The sequence below is a fragment of the Gopherus flavomarginatus genome, chromosome 8, assembly GCF_025201925.1.
Source record: "Gopherus flavomarginatus isolate rGopFla2 chromosome 8, rGopFla2.mat.asm, whole genome shotgun sequence".
NCBI classification, from domain to species: domain Eukaryota; kingdom Metazoa; phylum Chordata; order Testudines; family Testudinidae; genus Gopherus; species Gopherus flavomarginatus.
This window is the reverse complement of record NC_066624.1, coordinates 87,839,549-87,866,777: the sequence shown is the minus strand read 5'-3', so window position 1 is coordinate 87,866,777 and position 27,229 is coordinate 87,839,549. Positions and strand designations below refer to the sequence as shown.

General features: G+C 37.6%; 1 protein-coding gene across 15 annotated transcripts in view; it reads right to left on the bottom strand.

Moving 5' to 3' along the window:
• The window catches only part of MBNL1 (muscleblind like splicing regulator 1), a 192,583-nt gene that overhangs the window by 144,209 nt on the left and 21,145 nt on the right, over positions 1–27,229 (bottom strand). For 10 of the 15 annotated variants that reach the window (XM_050966018.1, XM_050966021.1, XM_050966017.1 and 7 more), the window contains exon 2: positions 6,642–7,586. The exons of 4 other annotated variants lie outside the window; for them this stretch is intronic. In XM_050966018.1, the coding sequence (XP_050821975.1) occupies positions 6,642–6,815 (174 nt within the window). In that variant the 5' untranslated portion in view covers positions 6,816–7,586. Of the gene's footprint in view, positions 1–6,641; positions 7,587–7,723; positions 7,793–27,229 lie in introns of those variants that run through there. One more of the 15 variants, XM_050966019.1, reaches the window with a different exon arrangement.

Sequence of the window (27,229 nt, the reverse complement as noted above, 5' to 3'; positions counted from 1 at the left end):
GGAAACCAGACATTTGTATTTAGAAATATAGAAAAAGCAGAGATATTGGTTCAGCAGAAAAGGACAGAGGCTGCAGAGGCTGCTCCTGATCCCTCATATGAAGATTTAACTTTGGATAAATCTTAATGTATGTGAACTTTTGCTGTCAAAAGAGTTTTTTTTAATTCATTTTTATTTTGTGTCTTTACAGTTTTCTCTCAGACGAGAAAGTGTTTTCCTCTTTACTACTGTATCTGCATCTGTTCAGAGTTTTTTCCATTTAGATCTCTGTAAATGAAACAGTGTAAATGTATAATTGCAATTTTTTAATTTCTTCCTGCAGATGTAGAGCTTAACAATTTAATATGAAACACGCCTTACTGAACTATAACTCTGTCTGGGTTAGCTGGTAAGATTTTTGAATACCACTGATAGTCCCACAGTCGAACTTTTATGTGTGCTTTTTTAAGTGGGTTATTTCCCTCTCACATCCCATTTTCCCACTTCATTTGCTTGTTTTGGTTTTTCCAATTTCTTTCCCCTAGTTGGAAGCTTAGGCCATTAGCAGATGTATACTGAAGAAGGCAAAGAAAGGTGTAACTGACTTCTATATGGCAATGATATTCTCTCTCTTTGTATGTTATACTCAAATCAATAAATAAGGGCCTGATTCTGTGAGTTTAGACTGGTATGACCCAGTGCAAAATCAGGCCCCAAATGTGTTATTTTTCTTTTTAATTTAAGGAGACCAAGAGTGGAGATATGCATAACTAATAATTCCATCTCTCGGGCAACAGAGAATTGAGATTCTCTGCAGATTAATCCATAATGAATTCATATATTTTACAAGGTCAAAATATTACCTCTAATATTTTGAAGCTTCTCAGTAAATAAGTGGAACATTGCTATGAATTTATGAAGAGTCTGAGAGTTCATATTGCAAAAGAGGTGTCTTTACAATGTAGCGTAATTTTAAGCATTAAAATACTGTGTAATCTATGGATCTCATATGCATAACTATATCATTAAAAATTCTATATAGATTATAAACACTGCAAGAATACCTGAACTTTCCAGCATTTAACTTTTACTGAAAATGTTAAAAAAGAGAAGAAAAAAGATAAATATATTCACAAGGGAATATGATTGCTCATGATTTTGCATCTGCATCTGCAAGTTTAGGTCCAAACCCATTTTATATCTCATCAGGATATAGAAATTGAATATGAAGAGGCAATTCCCGGAGATGCTATAAGCTAAGAGACCAAAGATTTACCAGCGAAGAAATAGCTTCTGTGGCGAACATTAGCATTAAAAGGATAATCCTTTATTTGGCCCAAGTCCTGCAGTTCTTACCCAGTCCGTTGAAATCAAGGGGAGTTTGCCTTAACAAGAACTGCAGGTTTTAATAATAGTGAGCCAACATTCATTGCATACAATGAATGTTTCCTAAACTGGAGACCACTACTCCAAGCCCTTGCTCACAGAAGTAGTCACATGACATCAATGGAAAGAGTTTCAGGACTGGCTCCCTAATTCTCTCTTAACCACAAATTTAGACATCTATCATTTTCATCTATCAAAACAAACTCATTTTTGTCTAAACTGAAAAGGCAAAACTCGGAGATTATTTTCCTTTATACAAATGTATAATTTCTTCAATATTTTTACTTTTTGTAATGAATTACATTTTCCTCTTGAATCCAGAAACTCTTCTCCAGTATATTAAATGTAAGGCACATGAGAGCGTGGCCAAAGTCTGAAACAGCACAGCAGAATGGTACTGCCATTTCATGGGGTCCCCGTAGAATATATTTGCTTTGCTTGTCTGATGTTCTAAATATAGAAAAGTACATAGGCTCTATCCACCTTGCGCTCAAATACTAGACAGGCACTACAAGCATTCTGCAATACCTACCACACATCTCAGCACACAAGCTAGAAAGCTACAAGGTTTTAAAATACTATAGTAGTTGTCAGATGATTTTTTAAAATCATATGAATTAGAAATTTATGGCCAATTTACTAACAAGACTCCATAACTCTAAAGATCTGGCCTACTTCCAATATGTAATATGAGCTATTCAGATAATTGTTCATTACTAATTATTATTATTATATGCATTGATAAGGTGATTAATGAGTCTATAACTATTTAAAGGTTAATGGTTTTATAGTCAGCTTTTAGAGACACTGAGGTGTTTAGTAAAGAGTAAGAATACTAAGTGTATATTAAACTATTTAAATGTTTTAAATCTGGATATAAAGCATGTAGTTTACTTTTTACTACATCTGTTTAAAAAGTCCAGAGGACAAATAGAAATTGTGACTTTGGGGGAAAAAACCAAAATAATCAGTGGTTTTTTAGCCTAGTACACACATGTAACCCCTTTGAGGTTTAGAGAGCATGGCCCCTTTAAATCTTTTTCCTGGGGGGAGGGGGAGAGTGAGAAAAAAAGAGGGAAACTCCAGGGGGTGGCTCTGGAGTTTGGAAGGGGAGAGAGGCAGCAGCCTGCAGGCCCTTGCAAAAGAAGCAGCAGAGAACCTGCCTGGGAAGGACACGGCGGCCGATCAGGGACACCTCAGGACAGGAGCCAGGAGGAGCACTGGGCCAGGGAGGAATCGCCCGAGAAGGACAGACCGGAGCTGGACCCAGTATCACGGCTGCCCAGAGCTGCGTGGGGCTGTGAGTACTGGGGCTTGTGACTCTGCATTGGGAACAAGGAGGGAGGCTGCTAGATAGTTAAGTGGGGAGGTGGTCGCTCTGTGTGGCTTTGCACAGAGCGGCAGAAGAGGGCACCGGAAGGGTTTGTTCGGGGAAAGTTCGTTGGCACCAAACACGACCAGGAGCACCCAAGACTCATCACTGGACTGGAACTTTGCTCAGGATTCCTGAACTCTGTGTGCAGACAAATTGCTCGGTGTCTGCCCTTCCAGACTGTGCTACCACTGGGCCCGTGGGGCCTTGACTTGGATGTAGCCCTGTTCTACCGCTCCCCCTATATTTCCCCTTGTTGTATTTCTTCTCTCATCTCTCTGTAAATAAATATTTCCCTTTCTTATATCCATTGTACTTTTCGTGTGTGTGTGTGTGTTTTTTCTCTGGGGGGTTTGGAACAGGTGCCCCTGGAGTGGAAGGGATTTCTCCTGCTGCATTCCTGTGCGCGCCTTCTCTTGGCCAGAGCTGCCTGCAGAGCAGACTCCATCTTGGCCACAAGGGCCCTAAAGTTACACACACACACAAATGCAGGTGTTTTGCTGCTAGTTGAGTTGGGCAGGAAATTCAGTAAAGAACTATATTTCATTTTCAAACTGCCAATGGGATTTTCATGCAGTTGTCAGAATAATCTAATTTAACCACATCTCAGCTATCTGTTTATAAAAACATACGCTAGCCAGATTACAGTATATGCGAGTTTACTAATGCAGTTTGGCCTACTCTCATGGGTGGTAATAATGGCCATGGAGCTACAGAACTGGTGCTCTGTAGCTTGCAGAAAGGAGATTCCATCTGACACCTGCAGAGCCGTTTCACCAGAGCTTCTCAAACTGGGGTTCATGACTCAAAAGGTGGTTATGGGGGGGGTCACAAGGTTATTGTAGGGGGAGGGTCACAGTATTGTCACCCTTACTTCTGCACTGCCTTCAGAGCTGGGTGTCCAGAGCGTGGTGGCTGCTGGCCAGGCAACCAGCTCTGAAGGCAGCACACTGCCAGTACCAGCGCAGAAGTAAGGGTGGCAATACCATACCATTCCACTCTTACTTCTACGCTGCTGCCTTCAGAGCTGGGCAGCTCGAGAGTGGCAGCTGCTGGCCAAGGGCCCAGCTTTGAAGGGAGCAGCACAGAAGTAAGGGTGACCATACCTTACCATACCATCCGTAATTCGGTGCTACTGCTGGTGGCAGCTCTGCCTTCAGAACTGGGATCCCAGCCAGCAGTTGCTGCTCTCTGGTAGCCCAACTCTGAAGACTGCGCTGCCGCCAGCAGCAGTGCAGAAGTAGGAGTGACAATACCATGACCCTCATATGATAACCTTGCAACCTCCCGAGAGTCCCTTTTGGGTCAGGACCTCTACAGTTACAACACTGTGAAATTTCAAATTTAAATATCTGAAATCATGAAATTTACCATTTTTTAAATCCTATGACTGAAATTGACCAAAATGGACCATGAATTTGGTAGGGCCCTACATGTAACTATTAAACAGTATGTTTTTCAATGGTAGAAGAATATTTGGAACAAATTCTGCCCCAGTTTACAACCCACTCAACTCTAATGACTCCACCTGGTCAACAAGAATGATCACCTCCACTTAGTATTTTGAAACAATAACAAAGAGTCATATAATACTTAGTCCTTTTCACCCCTGGATCTCATGGCTCTTTACAAAGGAGATAATTATCTAATTTACAAGGAAAGGGTAACTGAGGGGAAGAGACTTGCCCAAAGTAATGTGAGTCAGTAACACAGCCTGGAATAGAATAGCTTCCTGATTTCTAGTGCTATGCCTTATCCCCCATAACACACTTCCTCTGGGCTGACTGCTGCCTTAAGCATGAAAGTTTTAAGGTATCTCTCTAACCTGGAAATCGCAGTTCTTTGGTGACAATGCTGATTTATAATGGACTTGGCGGAAGCTTCCTATTGTGAACCATGTTAAGGTTTTCAATGGTTTGTTTTTAATGAACGCTGATGTCTCATTGTCAACCTTTTTACATTTTTTTTTCTGAACCCACTGTATTTTAAACTTACTTAAGACTAGTAGAGGAACCCAGGAGTGGGGATGTGAAACTTTGCACGGTCAAACGAGTAGAAGCAATTAGCTAGGAAATTAAACTGTATGTTGATGTTGTAGCTAGTTATGGTGTTTTAACAATAAATGAATTTCAATTCTTAAGTTCTTTTATATGGAGGCATTTTATTGAGTTCCATGAGCCAAAACCTGAATATCAGATATCTAAGTTACAATATGAATATTTTTACAAAATAATAATAATAGAGCTTCACAATTCACCGAAATTGCAGAAAATGGAGCTGGCTCAGCATGGTGGCAGAGCCTAAGCCCATGCACAGAACATATGCACTAGATCAAGCCCACCACAAAGAGAAAGTAGTATGTTGTAACCACTGCTACCCAAACGCTCCGAAGCTCTGACTAGAGCTGGTTGGGAATTTTTGGTGAAATGTTTTTCATTGGGAAATGCTGATTTGCCCACAAAAAGTCTGGCTTTTGACAAGGGTCTATTCTGACAAATTTCTCAACTTGAAAACATTTTGGAAAAAAAGCTTAGAAATTGTTAAAATATTTTGTTTAGAAATTTTAGAAACGATAAAAATCCTATTTGCCGCATCAAAATTACAAATTTAAGCTAGATGAAAATTAAAACAGTTTTTACATTAAAAAGGGCCACAGTGAAAACAAAATGTTTCGAATTTATTTATAAGAAAATGCTTGATTGAGCTGAACCACATTTTTTAGAATTTTTGGTTCACAAAAATTTTCAAGATTTTGACTTTTTGTTCCATTTTGGAACCGGAAAACTTGTTGAAATCTCATAATTTTTGGTGGGATGGGAAAACCATTTGCTGCCCTGTTCTAGCTGTGATACTGATTTGGCTATACAATCGGCCTACAGTGGCTTGCTCAGGAAGAACATTCCCTCCTTCAGCCCATGACATTTTTGTCCACAGCAATGCCTGTATACTCAGGCTTTGCTCCCCTTCCTGGGATTTGGCTTTAAGAGTAGCAATATTATATTCCAGAGAAAACAAAGAGACATAATTTTTCTATCAGCCTCTGATTTATGACTCTGTGCTGTATTAAGTTACAGTCTGTGGGCTGGCTATTTAAAGTCTCGATTTATTTAATTAATAAAGAATGAAGGAGCTGGAAATCTGTATGTTTCACAACTGACCCCTGAAACTAGAGATAGTTGAAAATACCAGTCTTCTATTTTACACAGCGTACGTAGCATATATTTTTTGGAAGTGGCAGTAAGTCTGTAACTTCACTTTTATAGTTGTCCTTGCATGACTGGAGATACCTGGCTTTCAGTTAAGTTTTTCAAGGAATGCATCACTTCTTTCACTAAATAATTATATTTGTAAGAAGGAAGGAAAAAATCATGGAAGTCCAAAAAATGAGGAAAAAAAAAAGATGCTTGCAGAAGTAGCCATGCTAATTTATGAAGGAAAATACTAATCTCAAATGCACTGCCTACTGTCCAGAGCCAGCAACAATCCACATGCAGTTACAAGACAACAACAAATCATCATTTAGAACACATGGTTTGCATTTCCAGTCTCTTTTACTTATTTATTTACTTACAAGAATCTCTACTATGACTTTGCTATTTCTAAACAACATATATGCTGCTTTTTACACCAGCTGCAGACCAATAACAATTTAGGGTTAAGAACTAGTAACTATAACCACACCAATTCCAGAGAGTCCGAACTCTGTTACAGTTTTTTCCCCCTTATTCTCCTCTCCCCCATCCCTTGAGAAAAACAAAACCAACAAATCAGCAATAAAGAAAGCCATAAATCTCCATACTAGCACAGCCAGCAATCCATATCTCCCAGACGATATGGTTCTGCCGATTATAATTGGTTCATTCATTAACTATTTATCCTTGAAAAGAATATAATATTTACTCACTTTCAATGAATCAAAGCAGGCGATTACTCGTCCATTTTCAACTTGGCAGCTTTTCGATGGATGTGCAAATTTACATTCCGTGTCTGGTCGTGAGCAAGTCCCTCTTTGGAACTCTCTACACACTTCCAGTGTTAGCCATTTTGTGTCCCGAATTGGTGTGACACTAACAGCCATGTTTAGATTTTTTACAGGTAGTTAAAATTTTCAGTGAAACAAACAAACAAACAGCCAAACTGATAGATTGGAAATGATGAAAATGTCACCTCCAAAATACTTTTTTTCCCCAGACCCTACTTTAAAAGTACATGTAAAATTATGTTGTCACAATATCAAACAAAAGGTTTCCAACTAGAAATTCACAGCATGAAACTGCTAATTGAAAGAGCTTTTGTACTTAAAAGAAATGCTAGGTTCATAAGTAAGATGAATGTTAAAAAGTGTGGCCTGAAACTAGCCTTGTGCTCTCAGTAACCCATTCCGAGTACCAATTTGGAGCCCAAAATGCAAGCATGAAAACGTGGCAGACCCTTTGACACAGAATTTCCAAGCTGCTTTCAGTAAAGTTGTCTGAAAGGTAATCTCCAACACAGCTGAATTTGCAATTGGATTTTGTGGTGCAATCGGTATTGATTAGTTTGGCATAGACAGATGCAGCAGTTTAGAGCAACAATCGAGAAATTTTTTTTCTCTCCTTGATTTTCTGGCAGAAGATATCTTACTTTTTCAGCAAACTTATTTTTATACTAAAGCAGCCTAGGGCAATGCCTGATACTTAGAGCTTTTCTCTTGATTATAAGTAGAAATGGGGGTGTCTGGGCTAGAGGTGGAGGGTGGATGTGCTGTCGTCGCAGTCTAGCTGGCAGCAAGCAAGGCAAAAAGCAGAGACTGCTCTAGAAGCGGTTCCAAGCAGCAGAGACGTCAGGAAAGGCACTTCTTAGTACCAACCTGTAGAAAAAACAAATACGTTAAAATTTACCAAGCAGCATTCCACTGAGGTCCCACAGCATTACAGCCTTGCCATGTGCTCCTAGAATACTATGAAGAATTATAGTCTGTCTGTTTCTTTCACACAATATACTTACAGTGTAGCATATTGCAGCCAGCCATCGTAGATTTATTAAAAAAGGGGCCGTTTTCCCTTGTGAAGCAATGCATGATAGAGAGATAACCAATCACAGATAGTGTTGCAGCAATATTCTGGGCAGAAAGCCAATAGTGTGGGCTGTCTTATGAAAGGTCGCGCCTGTCAGACGTTCATTACTATGCTATAAGCACAGAAAATGTCCATCAGATGTGACTTATTCCACTGCAAGACGACGAGCATGTGGGTTTTGAATTTACCCAACATGCAGTTAGTGGATTAAACCATGTTAGTTTTAAAACTGCTTCCAACACAAGCACAAGCGCCTGTAGAATCCCTACAGAAAAAAGCAAGCTTTCAAACTGCAGATCACTTTGAAGCTGCCTTCTCTCCAGTTCTGCCTTGAGCACAGCCAGCGTACAGTCTACTGTATCGGACACATGAATATAAAAGGAAAGGGGGAGTCCACAAATGGTACATTCTCCTGACCTAACCAGTTCACTTCCTTCTAAACCATAAGTTCTGCCTCTCCACAGAAATCAGCACTTGTTTAATACTGTAAAACTATTCCATTCAGCCAGCAGACACTTTGTCAATATATCACCAGCAGGCAAGATATGAACAAAAGCACCCTTTATTCTGACCTTTCTCAAGGAAAAGCCCAGGTCATACAGGGAATATAAGAATTGCAGTGTTGTCAGGATGTCTGGCAAAATGTAAGTTAACCTCAGGGGAGAAAGTGATTCCATCACAGACACATTAAATATTAATCACAGCATTTGATTTAAGCAGCATGATGCACTCCACAATGACACGCCTCTGAATAAAACTGGTGGCGTGAGCTGATGCCTGCTGGTCTTAGCTTTACATATATGCCTCTAACTCTGCACTTCTAAGAAACTTATATTCAAATGATATATTTGTGGAAACAGCTAACTTTTCCTTATAATAGAAATGACATTTTTGACAATAATTTGATGGGTTTTTTATTCTTCATAAAATCAAGACAACTGCAGCACGTCTTGCTACAAAGACACATTAAAATTCGTAAGTGTTTAACAGTTTCGAGCACAATCTTCATAGTTTAAATTAAATACACATTTATTTCCCAGGATTTAATTATTGCTTCCTTTAAGACGAAAACTTGTATTAAAGGCTATGAAATGCTTATTTATTCAAATGACCTCTGAGTTCTACGGGGAAAAGACCGATAGTTATTTACTATGAGTATCTTACTGTTTTAACAGACAGCTAAGCTTCCAGTGACATAAGACTACGTTTGTTATTGTCTGAGTTTGTTTTATGGGCTGCCATAACATTAATAAAAAACTGCATATAGCAAGATATTACAAAACAATGTTACTGTATGTATACAACGGCAAGCTTTCATACGCTAATAAGGTAACTCAGCAGTTTGTTTGTTCGTTTCTATTCTGCAGGTCAGCAAAAAGAGATGTATTGAGGAAAAATTCAATTTGTCCATTTAACCTTATGTCCGTGCCAAACAAGTTTTGCATAAGAAAACTAAGCTTTGAAATTTTGAGAAATGGACATTAGGAGTTGCTCCTTGTCAGCAAATCCAAGATGGCAGATGGTATTTTGAGCATTCAAATAATTTATAAAGAGTCAGTCTCTGAAAAAGACACCCAGATGCTGAATATAAAAATAATTCAATTAATAAACTGAACCCTCTCCCTCTTCTCAAATTAGGAGATATAGAAACAGAGGAAGTTAAATGACCATGCAAAAAGTAACCTAAATATGGAAGACAAGTCCTGAAAACATCTTCAGAGAGCCCTCAACTGACATCCTCAGGAAATAAGTTCCTGACTGAGACCCTGCCCCCAGTCTTGTTCAAACTGACCCTCAGCACAGTGAACAAGAACAACCCACCTGATCTCAAATGACTTAATGGGACATAGGACAAAAGAAGGTCCTGCAAATAACTCAATTCTAAATTATCTTCTTTTGCAGCATGAGCCCTAACACATCCTGCACTTGTCCAATCTCTTTCAGGTGACAGAGTGGCACACTTCTATGCTTCTAGTGCTATACCTCCATAAAACAGCAGACTTTTCTCTTTCTACATTAGCATCACTGACAACATCAGCAGCAATGGAGCTCTAGAAACAGTGCTTGTCAGTTTAACATGGTTGCAGAGCAATAAGGAAGTGGGTAGTGGTGAGATAGCTTAAGTATACCAAAATAGAGGGGGAATAAAACTGAATTGGAGACTAGAAGATATACCCCATAAAATCAATTGTAAATAGGGCTTGCTTTTCAGCGCATTCTTAACCAAGTCGATATTTTGTACAAGGAACCAGAAATATGCAAACAATTTTGGACACAATTACCCGCAGACACAATTTTCATTTAAGATATATCTACACTCAGCAGGCTTGCCATGTGTTGTAGACCAAATCCATCAAGGTAACTTTTCTGTGGGCAGCAGATATCCTACTGAATTAAAATTCAGGGGCAAACAACCCTAGATGCAACCTTGTGCCTGCAACTATTTCCACTCAGACCTTGAGGGTGCAAAAAAAGACCAGGTTTTGATAATCTGGCCGATAACATATGTTGAGAGCAATCCCAATTTGTTTATCGCAACTTTATGGTAGATGAATTTGGCCCTAATAAAGTTGACATGGTATTGCCTTATCCATTTGCAAATCTATTGCCGACAACTGATTTGCCAATGTTTCATCATGTTATGACAGTCTTGTATGGAAGACCATAATATTTTATGGTGATATTTCATCACAGGCATTTCTGTCTCAGTATTACATGTGGGAGTAAAGCTAAAAATGCTTGAGCCGAGATGCTGTAGATCCAGTTGACAGGTGCCCCTCAAGTTATATTAAAGATGTGATATAGCCCTAACTATAAATTTTCCTGCTTTTGTCTATTTAACATAATACCCATAGTACAAACTATTTGTGCCTAAATACCGAGGTGTATTAGAACATCAGCTCACACACTGTTTATACCATAGTATAAAGGGACTAAGGGCCATGTTTTCAGAACTACTTGCTTAAGTTGCCCCCTTGAAACATGAGAGGACCTATGCAAATCAGTAAGTGTGCAGGAAAATATGCATTTGTGCATGAAAAATGGGCAATTGCTTATGAAAATGGCTATTTGCACAGGAAAGTACCGTTCTGCATGCACAAATAACGGAGTAATGATAATCTTGCAGCTAAAGCACGGGGCTGTGAGTTGGGAAATATGTGTTGGGAGATATTATTCCTAGTCTTGTAATGAACTTTTTGTGTGATCTTGGGAAAACCACTTATATTAATCTCCCTGGATGAAATTCTGGCCCGACTGAATCAATAGCAAAACTCCCACTGATGTCCTTCATCTTTCCATCTGTAAAATGAAAGTAGTAATACTTTCTCTCTCACAGGAGTAATGAGACTTAATTCATTAATGTTTGTAAATCATCTGAGCGAAAGTGTTATACAAATGTCAAATAGTACTGGTAGAAATACACATTTTACCAGTACAATTACTTGTTTATGAACAAATTATTGTGGGTAGAATTTAATGAATATTTTTGAAAACACAGCCCTCAGAGTCAGCCTTAAAAAATAATCTGCAAATGAAAAACAAAGAGCAAATTAAGGCCAGATTTATGTGCTGAACGTCTCCACTAAACAAGGGAGGATTGAGGGACGGTACACAACGCAAAAATATATTTACCAACCCTTCCAAGCTATTTCCCCCCCTCCATGTGAAATTCTCTTGGTATTTTCTGGTTCAGTGAAGATATCCAAGAAGGCATCATTCTGTGAAATTTCAAATACCAAAGGACTGCCTGGCTGCAATGAGATTTCACATATTTGTGATGACTCTTTCCAGGCTATCTCCACTTAACCAGGAAATATCACAATAGCTTCAGGGAAGAAGAGTGAGCAATGTGGCTTTAAAATAGATTTTTTAAAGAACTTTAGTTAGTCATTTGTAGTGAAGCTCCGTAGAGGCCAGTTATTAGGGCATTCAGCTTTCTCATTTTTGATGTGCACTTCACCTATAAATCTGAATTTTAATCACCACTGCCTGTGACAGTCATTACTTTTGGGCAATTTTGTTGTTGTTTTTTGCTCATCGATTATTTGGAATTTAAATGAAAACCAAAGAGTAATATGAACAGGCCAGCTTTTTAAAAAAGCAGATGCAAGCTAAAGAAATGCAATAAAGACAAATAAAAGACGTAGTTCTCTGGAGAGGTTTAAATACATATGTGGAGAGAAAATATCATATCCTTGAAAAATCTTTCCTCAACTGACAGGATTTAACTGTTGAACTGGGTCAATGCAAACGGTTATGAATAGCATCACAAATCAAAACAAGTATTCAAACGTTAACTGAAAATGCTTGAAAGTTAAAGTTACACAGAAGAGGATCATGTAATTACATTTCCAGTTTGTGATTGAATGTGTTCAATTTCTATCACTTCCCATTATTGTTACAAAGAAGTGTCATACGACTGGATTAACGATATGCTATTTTTCTATTCTTATTATAATTTGTCAAAGGAATAAGGTACCTGAATATGAATGCCTTATTTATACTGAAAAATACTTCCTGGGGCGCCATTGTTTTGACTCTTCCTGTAATTGGAGTAGCTGGACATTCCTGTTTTCTCCATTTGCAGTTACAGAAGCCTTATAGAAACAGATGTACAGGCCAGGCACCATGAAAATGCATAACACTAAAAAATGTTAGAGTAGTGAGTTACACTATTTTGGGCTCAAAGAAGCAAGAAAAAGTAATCTCACTGTTATGATAATTGTCAGCAAGAACAGAATTATGCAACATGAATCTATCTTCATGACAATGATTCTACTAAGAATGGGAAATGGAGTAAAATTAATATATTACATTGTTAATGTAATCTCACATCTTGCAGTTGCCAAAATAGTCCTAATTTAAATCAAGAAATATATAAAACTGACCAGATTATAGCATTTTCAAAATATCGCTGCCTACTTAATGTAACGATTGCCAATAAGATATCTGAACAATAAATGTGAAAGGAATGCAATAATTACATCATGGACCAAGTGAGAGACGTGATTATAGCAATGTCACAAGATTAAGTGAAAACAAAAAATTAGGCTAATTATCAAACTGGCCACAGATTTCAGAGCTGATAGAGCAAACAGCATGCGTCTTCAGTGTGCCCTTTCAGAGAACTTGAAGTTATTCTTGGTGCTCTTTTTAAGTCTGAAATTTTGAAGTAAACAACCAGAGAGATACAACTCGAAAGAACCTCACATACTCAAAACATTGTCAGAAAAGCCAATACCAAAAGAATTATACCAGAACTTCTTAGAAAATAGAAATATCTGACAGGCATTGACTGGTCTAAATTTGTAGAAATTTTAGTTCTCACTAGACTCACTAGGCATCAGGTCCTAGAAAAATTAAGAGGCACATTTCTCATTTTGGCATTACGGAAAATATTGTTATTGAGAGCAGAACATAGTTTGCCAGTTCTGAATTCAAAGCTTTTAGGATGTAGTATGATTTCAAGTATATCGCTTTCAGCTCCTATCATCCACAAGGGAATGGGCTGAGAAAGAGACCAGTCAAGATTTCTAAGAGAATTCGCCAACAAAATGACCCCATATTAAATCTCCTGAGTTAGAAGACAATCTCCGCACTAAATTTATCAGGAGGAAGACTGCAGGATCAGGTTCCAAACTTTAGTCAGTTTGAATTGTAAATATACAATTCAACATATGTTATATTGGAAACAATTTTAATGTAAAATAGTTTTTGTATGGCACATAGGTATGATCCAGTGCCTTTTGAAATTAATGTAATTCAGTGGTTCTCAACATTTTGCATTGGTGACCCCTTTCATACAGCAAGCCTGCGTGCGACCCCCCTTATAAATTAAAAACACATTTTTTATATTTAACACTATTATAAATGCTGGAGATGAAGTGAGGTTTGAGGTTGGAGTCTGACAGCTCGTGACCCCCCACGACACTCAGTCTCAGAACCCCTGATATAATCCTAGGGCTGCATCAGGCGAGGTATTCCCAGTAGAGATAGGGAAGTGTTAGCACCATTATACAAGGCACTGGTGAGACTTCATCTGGAACAGCGTACACAATTCTTGTTTCCCATGTTTAAAAAAGATGAATTCAAACTGGAACATGGGAAACAAGAATTGTGCACGCTATTCCAGATGAGGTCTCACCAATGCTAGGATGATCAGAGGAATGGAAAACCTACTTTCTGAGAGGAGACTCAAAGAACTTGGCTTGTTTAGACTAATCAAACAAAGGCCGAGGAGAGATATGATTGCTCTCCATAAATACATCAGAAGGATAAATACCAGGCAGAGAGAGGAGTTATTAAAGATATGCACCAATGCTGACACAAGAACAAATGGATATAAACTGGCCATCAAACAGGTTTAGGCTTGAAATTAGATGAAGGTTTCTAATCACCAGAGGAATAAGGTTCTGGAACAGCCTTCCAGGGGGAGCAGTGGGGCAAGAAAATCTAACTGGCTTCAAGACTGGGCTTGATAAATATATGGAGGGAATGGTATAATGAGATTGCCTACAATGGCATGTGGCCCATGTGTGACTGGCTAGTGGCAAATATCCCTAATAGCTGGAGATGGGACACTAGATGGGGAGATCTCTGAGGTGCCTGTCTGGTGGGTCACATTGACATGCTCAGGGTCCCAATGATCACCATATTTGGGGTCGGGAAGGAATTTTTCCCCAGGTCAGATTGGCAGAGGCCCTGGAGGGTTTTCACCTTTCTCTGCAGTATGAGGGATGGGTCACTTCCAGGTTTAAACTAGTATAAATGGTGGATTCTCTGTAACTTGAAGTCTTTAAATCACGATTTGAGGACTTCAGTAACTGAACCAGAGGTTATGGGTCGGCAAGGTTCTATGGTCTGCAGCGTGCAGAAGATCATACTAGATTATCACAATGGTCCCTTATGGCCTTAATGACTCTGAGTCTATGATGGAAAACCTCTCATTGATTTCAGAGGGCTTTGTATCAGGCCCATGGATAATAAACGTTTCTAGTATTTTTCACAACCTATGAGACACTAGAAATCAAACCGTTTTTACATGAGTGCCTAAATACGGATTTAGGTCCCTAATTAAGGCACCCAAGTTTGTGAACATGTTGTTTTATTGTTACTGTGAATTTACCTTGCGTTGACAGTAACCTTAGAAAGAATGGATACATGTGAAACCAAGGGAAGCCCCAAACATTATTTTTGAAACTTTACGACCCAAAAATTACAGGCTTGAATTCAGCCATGAACATTTTCTTTACACTAAGTCTTAATCGGCAGCTTTCTAGGACTCAATCCCCAAAATTGAAGTTCACAATAAAAACTCACTCAACTATAACTGCCATTCTGGCACTGTTGTACAATTCCTGTAGTCCAATTCATTCTTAATTTATATAATTTAATGTTAATTTATACAAGTTAATGTTATTTTCAACCTGGAAAGTAATGTTGCACAAGCCCAAAATGTATTTTTTTCTTTCAAATAGCAACTACAATCTTACTATATCAATAAATAGGAAACTTCACAAGAAAAATGAAAACCTAACTCTAAACATTTTTTTTCATCCTATTGTACATGTCTGAGTGTATTCTAAAACATGGGATTTTGGACACACACATTCACATATAATATCATCTAATTTATAGTGCAGAGCGTCAGATGAAATACAACAGAGCGTCAGATGAAATAGAAAAATAAAAATATGTACAACTGAACTAGAAGGGCATATATACTGACTTGTATTACACACTTCCAACTTTTAAGATATATGGGCATGTAACAGCATGCTGGAATGTGTTAAGATTAGAGTCTATTCTTCTATTGATCTTACATACATATCAAACACAAATACACCATTTGGCTTCACTTAATATGTAAAAGGTGCATAAGTATTGGCAACAAAAGCATATCCATATTTCAATCCCTATAAATATACACTTGATTTTGTAAATCATGTAGAATTTTGTATCAACTTGGCATAGTGGGATTTAAACCATGCTACAAGTAACATTTACAAAACAAATTAACAGACGGAGTTTTGTTTTTAATTACTACTGCATGCTAATAATTATTCTCAGAACTTCAACAACTAAAGCTTGTGTTTGGTAACTTTCTTAGTTTTTTAATTTTTTTTGTTTAAAAAAACAGTTCCTTAAACTGGGGTATTGAGTTCAGAGACCTTACCAAAATCAGTCTCAAACTGTCAGATGGTATAATTTTGAAATTACTTACCCAATCCTATTAAAAATAATTGTATATTTTTTCTCCTCATGGGGACTAATGTATAAAACAAGGCAGTTTTTAGACCACTCTATTTAAGAGATACACTGTAACATAAAAAGGCAGATGCCTTTTCAAGAAGTAAAAATCCATTCACTATTCAAACTCTCACATGTCAAAAACACGTTGTTTGATTAACCTCAAATTTACACTTAAAAGTTCTCCTTAAGCCAAACGATTTAGGATACATCATTACAAAACAAAGTTGGAAGACTTCAAATTCTCATCCAGGATACCGAAATTATCTTTTGTAATCAACCATGCATCTATACTAACAGATCCTCCTTTGGTTAGAGAGCACACATGAGAAATGTAGGCAAAAAGCTTTTTTTCAGAAAGTTGGGGCAGGGCATAAATTGGTATTTTAATACATACTGTACAGTAGAACTTCAAAGTTATGAACACCTTAGGAATGGTGGTTGTTTGTAACTCTGAACCAAATATTATAGTTGTTCTTTCAAAAGTTTACAACGAACATTGACTTAATACACCCTTGAACTTTACTATGCAGAAGAAAAATGCTGCTTTCCCTTTATTTTTTTTAGTAGTTTACGTTTAAACATAGTACTGTACTTGTTTGGGTTTTTTTGTTTTTTGTCTCTGCTGCTGCCTGATTGTATACTTCTGGTTCCAAATGAGATGTGTGGTTGACTGGTCAGCTCGTCACTCTGGTGTTCTCATAACTCTGAGGTTTACTGTAAATAGATACTTATGGAATTGTTACAATAGCCCTATAATATAAAGATTTTAAGATTCAAAAGATAAGATTATTCAAATGAATAGAGCTATGAGAATTTGCAACAAATAAGAATCTGCCTTTAAAGTCTTGTCTGATCTGGACATTAATGATCCTTTCAATCTTTTCATAACAGTAAGGTTGCACACAAGTGTGCTGGTCCACAATTTATTTTTTCCCACAGAATGCCGTATTCTGATTGTCTGCACCACACTTGCGCTCCCAACTACAGAGGTGTATTTACTGGTGCAGTGATTTTTGTACACATTTAACCCCTGATTCTGCAAAGGCTTATGCATGTGAGTAACTTTATGCGCATGAGCAGTCCCACTGAGTTGGGACAATTCATATGAGTAACTTTACTCATCCATAAATGTGTGCTGTGTTGAGGCCTTAAGCCCCAGTTCTGCAAACATTTACATACACATATGACTTTACTCAGTCTGACTGAAGTCCATTAGATATATCATTTTGATAATACAGAATTCCAATCAGGTTTATTTTTAGGACCAACTTTGGTAGTAGGTAAGAACATATTGGCAACATTATTTAAAAGCAAATTACCAAGATATCAAAATATAACAATTGGGTATAGAGAATTATGGAACAAAACCAGTCAGCCCATAAATGACAGAGTTATTCATCTGAATAGGTCATATGAGGCAGACATATAAAAATAACATTCCACAATAAATTCTTTAAAAAATTATATTCAAATAGCAAAATTTTCATTAAATAGTATTGGAGATCTAAGAAAAACCCAAGCATTTCCTTGGAACTGTTGGACATCCATCCAACTGCTTTGTCTAACCATCACAGCATGCAGTCAAGGGACCTGAATTTTAGCGCTTGTCTACACAGTACCTTGTGCACACCAGCTGTGATGTAAATTCTAATGTGCACTAGCATGTTGCACACTATCTGGCCTATGCGGACCCTGTGGTGAGCACTAAAATGTCCCTAAATTAGTCTGTTTCAAAGAGCACTACATTAACATACACTAGTGAAGTTTTGCTATGCACCAGGAGGGTCCACACAGACAGATTAGTCTAGTTGGTGGGTGTGGACTAAGGCACCATGTAAACAAGCCCTTAATCCCCAACCTTTGGCCTGATCATGCACCATTATAGTTAATAGGCGCTTCCCTTTAACACAGAATTAAACCAGTACCCTAGCATGGGTCTAGAGATGAAGTGCTGCTGGGGATGCTGCCATCTGGATGTTACGTAACACCAAGACTCTGACCCCCTATAATTATTTAAAATATTACTTTTCACAAGAGAAAATCTGCTAATATCTAAGTGCTCATCAAAGAATATATACATTTAATTTAGAACGACTTGTTCAAATGTCCCTACTTAGCTGAAAATGAATATGTTGCTCTCAACTTCCTTTCCTAAAAGGGCTGCCATGTAGCATCGTTTGCATAGAATGGCTTTGCTTCATCCCAGAATGGCTGCATCCAGTAAGAGGCAAAATGATCCTGAGGTGATCACTCTGGGTTCCCACTGCATTATGCTATGTAAATGTCAAAAATACTACCAATATTAGTACTTACTGTTAGTAGCATTTGCTCAAGCCAGCAAGCTTCGCCACATAGCTCTGCTAATGCACTTGGTAACACCCACACTCTTCCAGTGCCAATCAGCATATTTCAGTCTTGCATAATTGTGCCAAGTTGTGTATGGCGATATTGTTATGTGACTATATATGAACTAGAGACTTGGATGAGACCACGAAACACATTTATTTGTGACGTACAAGCAAGTTGAAATTTGAACCTGGTCTCCCAAGGTTAAATGGGCTACTTGTCTAGCCTACCTGAAACCTATACATCTTTTCCCTTCCTTTACATGTTGTAAAGAGCCAAATTCAGAAATCTAATTACACAAATATGTACTATTTCTTCATCTTCCAAATGTGGTACAGTTCACATGCTCTTCTGGTCCTCCCTGGCTGCAGCCTTCCAGGTCAGGACCAGAGGTTAGCAAAACACTTTAGTACATAGCACATGATCAAGAGTCCTGGCAAGAGTGATGACTCATCACAGGTTCTTATGTGGGCAGCATTATTTTACATCTGCTTTGAGGGCAAAAGGAAAATGGGCCTGAATTTGGTTATTAACAAATACAATGTAACACATTCTGCTCACTCTCAAAATAAAAACAGAATCTTCAACAGTCCGGGCATTTAATTAAAGAATAAGGGGAAAATGCTGTAGCAACTATATGATCCTGCCAAAATATAGCAAAGTTACTTGAAAACAGGAGAAACTAGTTGGCTGTTCAAACTGATGCAAGCTGAATGTATGCTGCATTTATTGAACAATCATTCAGACTAATTTCAAAGCTTCAGCATTTCCCAATGCTAATGCACTCAAATTGAAACAAAGCCTTAGTATTTGTAGAATATTAAGAATTGCTAAGGCTCAACTTGTACAGTATCCTGTTTCCAACAGTGGCCAGCACCAGATGCTTCAGAGCAAGATGCAAGCAACACAACAATGGGCAGATGTGTCATAATCTGCCCTCCATGAAGGCTGATCGTAATCCCTAATATGTACCAGTATTTCAGCAGCTGTACTTCATACTATAGTATGTATGTACTGTAGTTCATAGTTCAAATTAAAAACTGAAATGAAATATTGACACTAGATTAACAGATTCTGAGGCCAGAGGTGACCATTGTGATCGAGTCTGACCTCCTGTATAGCACAGGCCATAGATCGTCGCCAAATTAATTTTAGAGCAGATCTTTTAGAAAAACATCCTATCTTAATTTAAAAATTGTCAGTGATGGAGAATCCACCATGACCCTTGTTAAATTGTTCCAATGATGAATGATTCTCACCATTAAAAAAATTACATTTTATTTCCATTCTGAACATGTCTAGTTTCAACGTCCAACCATTGGATTGTTATATCTTTCTCTGCTAGATGGAACAGCCCATAATTATTATTTGTTTCCCATGTAAATACTTACAGACTGTAACCAAGACTTATTGAAAATTGGCTTTACCAGCCCAGCAAGCTCCTCTGCCAGCTCTTATAAAACTCTTGGATACTGTATTACTTACATTCTTTTTATATCCATTTGATGCATTTGTTTCAATTTTAAAAACCGCAAACATTTCAGTAGCTGGAACGTTTTACATAGGACACACTAAGTCGGTGCAAAACATTTTCAGTTTAATGTATAGATATATATATATAGCTGTATGACTCCCATTAACCTTAACAGGAGTCACAAGGCTAAATGTTCTGAATGAAATTTACCCCAGCAGCTGTGGTAGGGTAGGATATGGGGATGAATGCATTTTAGTTCAAAACTTCAATTTCTCTAAGTATGACAATGTCTGAAGTAGAATATCTTGTAGTTACAATAACTTTTGTACTTTCATTATCATATATTCAATTTTATTTTGTTAGTTGTACTAAATGTACCCTTCCGACATATTAAAAATCCTATTTGTGGATTAATAAAAAATTACTGGGAACCTGAAATCAACATTTGTATAAGGTTCTAAAGCAGGGATCGGCAACCTTTCAGAAGTAGGGTGCCGAGCCTTCATTTATTCACTCTAATTTAAGGTTTCACGTGCCAGTAATGTATTTTAACGTTTTTAGAAGGTCTCTTTCTACAAGTCTATAATATATAACTAAACTATTGTTGTATGTAAAGTAAATAAGGTTTTTAAAATGTTTAAGAAGCTTCATTTAAAATTAAAAATTAAAATGCAGAGCTCCCCAGACTGGTGGCTAGGATCTGGGCAGTGGGAATGCCACTGAAAATCAGCTCATGTGCCGCATTTGGCACACGTGCTGTGGATTGCTCATCCCTGCTCTAAAGACTGGATATGACTTTTTTGGTTTTAAAACTTCCTTTAGTTGATTCTTAGGTATACTGAGAGACTACTGACATTTGAGTACAGTCCTAAATATCAGTTTCCATTGGCTGAACAGAGTTCCGTCTGAACATAGGCTTCATTATTATATAGTATGCTTAACTTTGAAAACAGCAGTATTTTCACTGATTTCAATTAAACACATGAATAAGTGCTTTCAGGATCAGGGTCTAAGAATTTTAGGGAGTCAGGATAAAGCTCCTAATTAGTCATCAGTGATAAGGAACAAAAGAACTAAGAGATGGGACTGTTCTTTTTTGAGATGAAAAATCTATAGGACTCAGTCCATCAGGACTCAGCCACTTTAGTTTGAAAAGCAAGAGATCTGGCTAATTAATACATTTATGTTTATTATATAGCAATATAAAGTGTATATATATAAAATTATTTGAGGAGCAAAACATCACTTTGTATTGGACCCACATCATTTGTGTATTATATATCTAGGCTCATATCTAGAAGTTGGTCTATATTTAAGTTGCACTACTTAATAAATCAAGCATGCACCAAAAGAAAGGGAAAGCACAGTGGAAGACAAAGTCCAGTGCCAACACCTTCCCTCCCCACCCCCATGTCACTATTAAGCACACAAAATCTCTTGCTTGTGCCTTCCAGGTCTCTGCTAACAGCCATTTCCAGGTTATGGATTTGGATGGTTGTAACCAGCTGCACCGATCTATTTATGGTAGCAGTATGGCCGGGAGCCAACTGAACTATCTTCTGGGCTTCTCAGAGTGTCGCTCAGATCAGAATATCCCGCTCAATCAGAGGTACTTCTCAGGCAAAACCAACATGACCACCCCACACTTTCTTCCCTACATCTTTGCATCCCTTGTAATTGAATTCAGCAGCACTGTTGTGTCACTTCTACTTGTTTATTTCTCAGGACAATTTATGTTTTGGAATTCATCATTTTGACATGTAGCTGCGTTTGACCCTGGTAACAGTACTCACTAACAGTTTGCTTTAAAACAGGATACCTGTACCCAAGACTCTCATGGTCTCAATAACACCAAGACATTGTTTCCAAACAGCCTGTCTTTTGACAGACATAAGCAAACTGCCTTCTCCCCCTCTCCACAGAGATGCTCTGTAGGTAATCTTTTTTGTACTCAACAACCAAGATACAATGCATGTCACCCTAGTGTAACATAGATGTAGGTCCTTCCTGTAGAAGAAATGGTCCTTGCAGCTTCATATAAAATATGGTTTTACTACATTTCTTAGTGAAATGGGCCACCTAAAGTTATATTCATTAATGTAAATTTGCTATAGGATCATGCACAGAAATCAAATATATTTAAAGATATTGAAAGAAATATCTAAAAACTAAAGGTTACGTTACACAAATATTATTAAAGTTTTATTTATTTATTAGAACTTTACTAATATTGTTAATGTTCTATGCCATTTGCAATCTAGTTCCTGGCTAGACTGATTTATTAAAATAATTGAAAAGATAGCATTTTAAGGGCTGGTCTACACTACAGGGGAAAATCGATCTCAGATACGCAACTTCAGCTACGTGAATAATGCAGCTGAAGTCGAAGTATCTAAGATCGAATTACTCACCGTCCTCACGGCGCGGGATCGATGTCTGCGGCTCCCCATGTCGACTCCGCAACTCTGTTGCGGTTGGTGGAGTTCCGGAATCGCTCTAAGGGCATTCAGGGATCGATATATCGTGTCTAGATGAGATGCGATATATCGATCCCCGAGCAATCGATTGCTACCCGCCGATACGGCGGGTAGTGAAGACGTAGCCCTAGATGCTAATGCAGAAAAGCACTTAGAACCAGATTTGGACATTGTTGCATTCAGCATTGCAATGGTCTCTAAATCCCCTGACAGTCAATGTGATTTAGGCTCCTATGTGCCCAAATCCCTTTAAAATAAGGGATTTAGGTTCCTAAATCAGTTAATAATGCAACATTGAGCATAGCATCAGCTAAATACCTTTAAAAATCTGGGTCTGTAGCCCACTGAATGGGAATACTCACATGCTTAAAGCTAAGCCTACATTTAAATGCTCTGGATCAGGGCCTCTTATAAGAGATTTATTTCTTGCTTAATTTTGCATAGATGATGGGAAAGGGCATCTTAAGGATATAACATCTCTAACCTCTTTCTTCCAACAAGCCATTGCAAAATGATGTCACCTGCATTACTGTTCAATAGAGGATTCTCCGCTGAACAGTTTGTCAGGGTGTGGGTCCATGTTCTTTACAGCCATGTTCAAGCACCACAACTGGCCCTCAGACAAGCAAACATCAAATGCTTCTCAACTAAACAATTTCAAAGTCCCCACTATTGTCAATTAATGTTCTTAATATTTCACCCCATTTTTATAAAGGTCACATTGCACCTTAGAAGAAATCTGCACTAATTCCAACGTATTTCCTGCACTCCCTATTGTGTACCTCTGCTATATTTATCAAATTTTCCATAGTGTTTTCCCTATGGAAAAATGAAATTAGTTTTTTTATTCGATTTAAATTCTATTAAAAAGATAATTTTTTTATGAATGATAACTGTGGAAAACAGAGAAACTTAACAATACACTAAATTTATTCAGTATAAATCCAGTTGAACTTGCGCTCTCTCAGCTTTAAAAAAAACTGCTATTTGAAAAATGGAATTTTATGCAATCTTAATCATTACATGGGGAAGTGGAGTATTCTTATGTACTATCTGAAAAGTCTGAACAAGAACAAAGCAGGCTTTAGTATCTTGAGTGTGGAAGACTCAGAGACAGAATACTAACAAGCAAAAAAACAAAGTAAAAATATAGCAAAACTATCTCGCATCCTGTATTAAACACTGATTCTGCCAGTACCACAGTACTTACAAAACAACAGTAATGAAAGGGTCAGACTCTTTAATTTTTGCCTTCACTATTTAAAAAAAAAAAACAAAGATCAGAAATAAGTCCTCTATTTCTTCCAGAAAAAAGAATAATGGTGCATTTATTAAAAAAAAAGTTTTCTTATTATAGCGTGGTAGGCTATTTATAAAATATGGGCGTTTGATCCAACATCCATAGGAGTCAATGGTGGTCTTTCCTTCAGTGGAGATACAAACTAAGAATGCTCATTTAGAACCAGCAAACGCTAATCTCTTCTTTGATTTGTCAGGTGTTTTTTATTTTTTTTTTACCTATAGCATATACTATCTTATTACTGTCACTGATTCACTGCCATTTATTTTTCATTGCACTATGAATGAAATCCTAAACTCAGCCTGAGTTTAGCTTGAGTAAGTGCTACGGGTTGCAGGATTTTCCCTACAAGGTTATGTATAAAAGAAGATTTTTTTTTAAAGCTAACTATACAAAAGAAAGAATTCTGTGTAGACATCCAAATACTTGAAAAATTTATTTCCTTGCAGATTCATATATCCCTAGGCAAAACACTGCTATTTACTTATTCTCATAAGTAAATCATTCTGTGTTTATCACTGTGTTTGGACTTCTGTTCCCTGGAAACTGAATGGCATGGGTAAAGTGGTACCTTGCCTGAAATAGCCAGTGTAAGTTTCAGACTGTGAGTGCATGTCATCAGACAAATGCCAAGGCACTCATCAATGAAAATGAGTGGTGTAAACTTTCTGAATAGAACTTAAATCTAAGAGGCCATTATACCCAAATCCGTAAGCTGAATATTCAACAAAATGTTGGAATGGTAGCATATATTTTTAAGGTGAGCCCCGGCCTAATTACTGTTGCCTCGAGGTTGGCAATCTACTTGGAAAACTTGACAAATCTGCCTGGTTCACCAAGCTTCTGAAGCCTAAATAGCACTCTATGGTACCCCTGGGAAAAATGGAATTTAAAGACTTTAGAAGACTGTGATGCATCTAGACCCAATTAATAAAGCAAACTTCTTTTCTTTCTAAAGCAATTTATTTGGGTTTTAAAAGAAATGCATATTTTATTCTGAAACAGGCATCACTGTATTGCCTCATAGCAAAGACAGCACTACTGTTAATACATTAAGCTAGAATTATTTATAAATGGTGTTACTGAGCACTCATTTCTATATTCATATTCCTCCACGTCCATAAAGTAGTCCAGATTAAAAACAAAATCACCTTTAAGTATGGAGCACACACACATGTGTAAGAAAAGTGAAGCCTCCCTTAAAGTGAAGCCCTAATTTGGGTTAATTTTTATATGCTAGTCAACTCTGAAAGAGTTTCTCATTCTTCAATCTTTAGTTCATTTCCTGGTTGAATGAGTGGTTGGGAGACTAAAGCTCTGATGACGCCACAAGCAGGAGATCAGAACAGCTGCAGGGGGACAGTCAGAGTCCCAGCTTCTCCTCTTATGACTCAGATGGAGATATCCCCTGTTCTTTCACAGATAATAGCTCCAGCGTGGGGTGAGAAGAGTAGAAAATTTCACAGACTACCAGCAGTGGGGAGAGGGAGCAGCAGGGAAGTGCAGTTTCTCTTCAGAACTGCCAAACAAGGAAAATAGCTTTCTCCTCCACCTTGGTGGCACCTCAGATAATTCACAAAGGACTGCCTTCTTTTTAAATTGCCAACATCATCATACAGCAGAACCTCAGAGTTATGAACACCAGAGTTACAAACTGACCAGTTAACCCCACAACTCATTTGGAACCAGAAGTATACAATCAGGCAGCAGCAGAAATTAAAAAACAAACAAACAAAAAACAGTTACAAGACAGTACTGTGTTAAACATAAACTACTGAAAAAATAAAGGGAAAGCAGCATTTTTCCTTTGCATAGTCAAGTTTCAAAGCTGTATTAAGTCAATGTTCAGTTGTAAACTTTTGAAAGAACAACTATAATGTTTTGTTCAGAGTTACAGATATTTCAGAGTTATGAAAAACCTCCATTCCTGAGCTGTTCGTACTGTATGGTTCTACTGTATGGTTCTACTGTATTGTTCTCAATGGGACTGAAGCTATAAACTACCTCGGTTAGGATACCCTCTTTCAAAATGGTCACTGCTTCCCATAGTTCCCAATAAAAGTGAAGCTAAGGTCCCTTAGGGAAGATGATGGGCCCTACTGTTGTCAGGAAACAGAGAAAGACCCCATGGAATGGGTGAACAGAGACAATGGCCATCTTTGCTAACAATAGCCTATGCCTTAGTCCCACTGAGAACAACGGAAGATGGTAGCTATTTTTTAAAAAGGTCAGCTCTTTGTAAAATTCTCTGTGGTAGACTTATTCCTCAGCTTGTGCTGAAGGAAAATCTTTCAGTTATAAAAACATAATGGGAAAAATGACCAGTAATCCTAAACAGATTCTTCAACATACTCTATGCACAATTTTTTATTTTTGAATTCTAACCATATGGGAAGTTTGAAGAGTTTCTGTTGTTCCATTCTTAAGATCATTAGGGACAAACAAAGATCTGATACCATGTGCTACACTTCTTAAATCTTTAATTAATTTTAACCAATCTTTAATTAACTAACCTCTAATTAATTTTAACTTGAAAACAAACTAACAGATGTACTTGTATATTCTCAGAAAATTCATTTTATTCTCAAAGAGCAAGTGCTATAACTTTGAGGATACAAAGATGTATTTTCATGCATCATATAGTGTTGAGCTTTTCACTTGCTTTAAGTGAAAAGCTCGTTATCCTTAACTATAGAGCCACAACTGCTCTCTCTCTCTCTCTCTCTCTCTCTCTCTCTCTCTCTCTCTCACACACACACACAGAATGTGCAATCAGATATTTGAAATTAAAGCCTTGAGGATTCAGAACTTAGAGGATAACCTCTCTCTCAGCAAGAAGTGCTATATCTCATGACTTAGTATTACATCTCTTGAGAAATAGTGTCAATTTTGCTAAACTCTACAAAATTAGATTGTTAGTCTGGTGATCTGTATAACTGAGTCTATGAATTTCATTCTATTTAATACCCTAAACTATAGTTGAACTGCTGTCCCTTTCAAAGACCAGCGCTTCGCTGAATGACCCCACGTTAAAAGTTTATTTAAGTAGGGTTTGAAATAAACCTTTTAGTCAGTTACCACACATGATTGGATCTCTTGACTGAATTATTGCTACTTTATTATTCTAGATCTTGAAGTTTAATTTTGGACTGTGATGCAAAAAGACATCAGACACTGTAAAACTTTTATGTTCTGAAGCAATCGTCTGCATTTAGCCTATGTTTTATGAAGCCGTTGACACTCCATGGACTGTTTTCAAAACCTTCGTAGTCTATATGTTTTTATTAATTTCTGACAGAAATTATCATGAGCAATTTTAGGGCTTGAATCTGCAAGATGCTGAGCGCTCTGAGCCCCAAGACAGCCAGGCACTTAATTATGTGATTAATTATTAATTGTTAATGTGTGTAGTGCCACTGAAGTCTACTCACAAGCTTAAGGTTAAGCAGCATGTGCATACTTTCCAGGATTTAGAATACGGTCCATTTTTAGGCTCTAGGCCCGATCCTGCTCCCAGGGAAGCTTGTGGAAGTTTTACCCTCTACGTAAAGCTTTTTCCTTAGTAAATATTCTTACCTGTTCAGA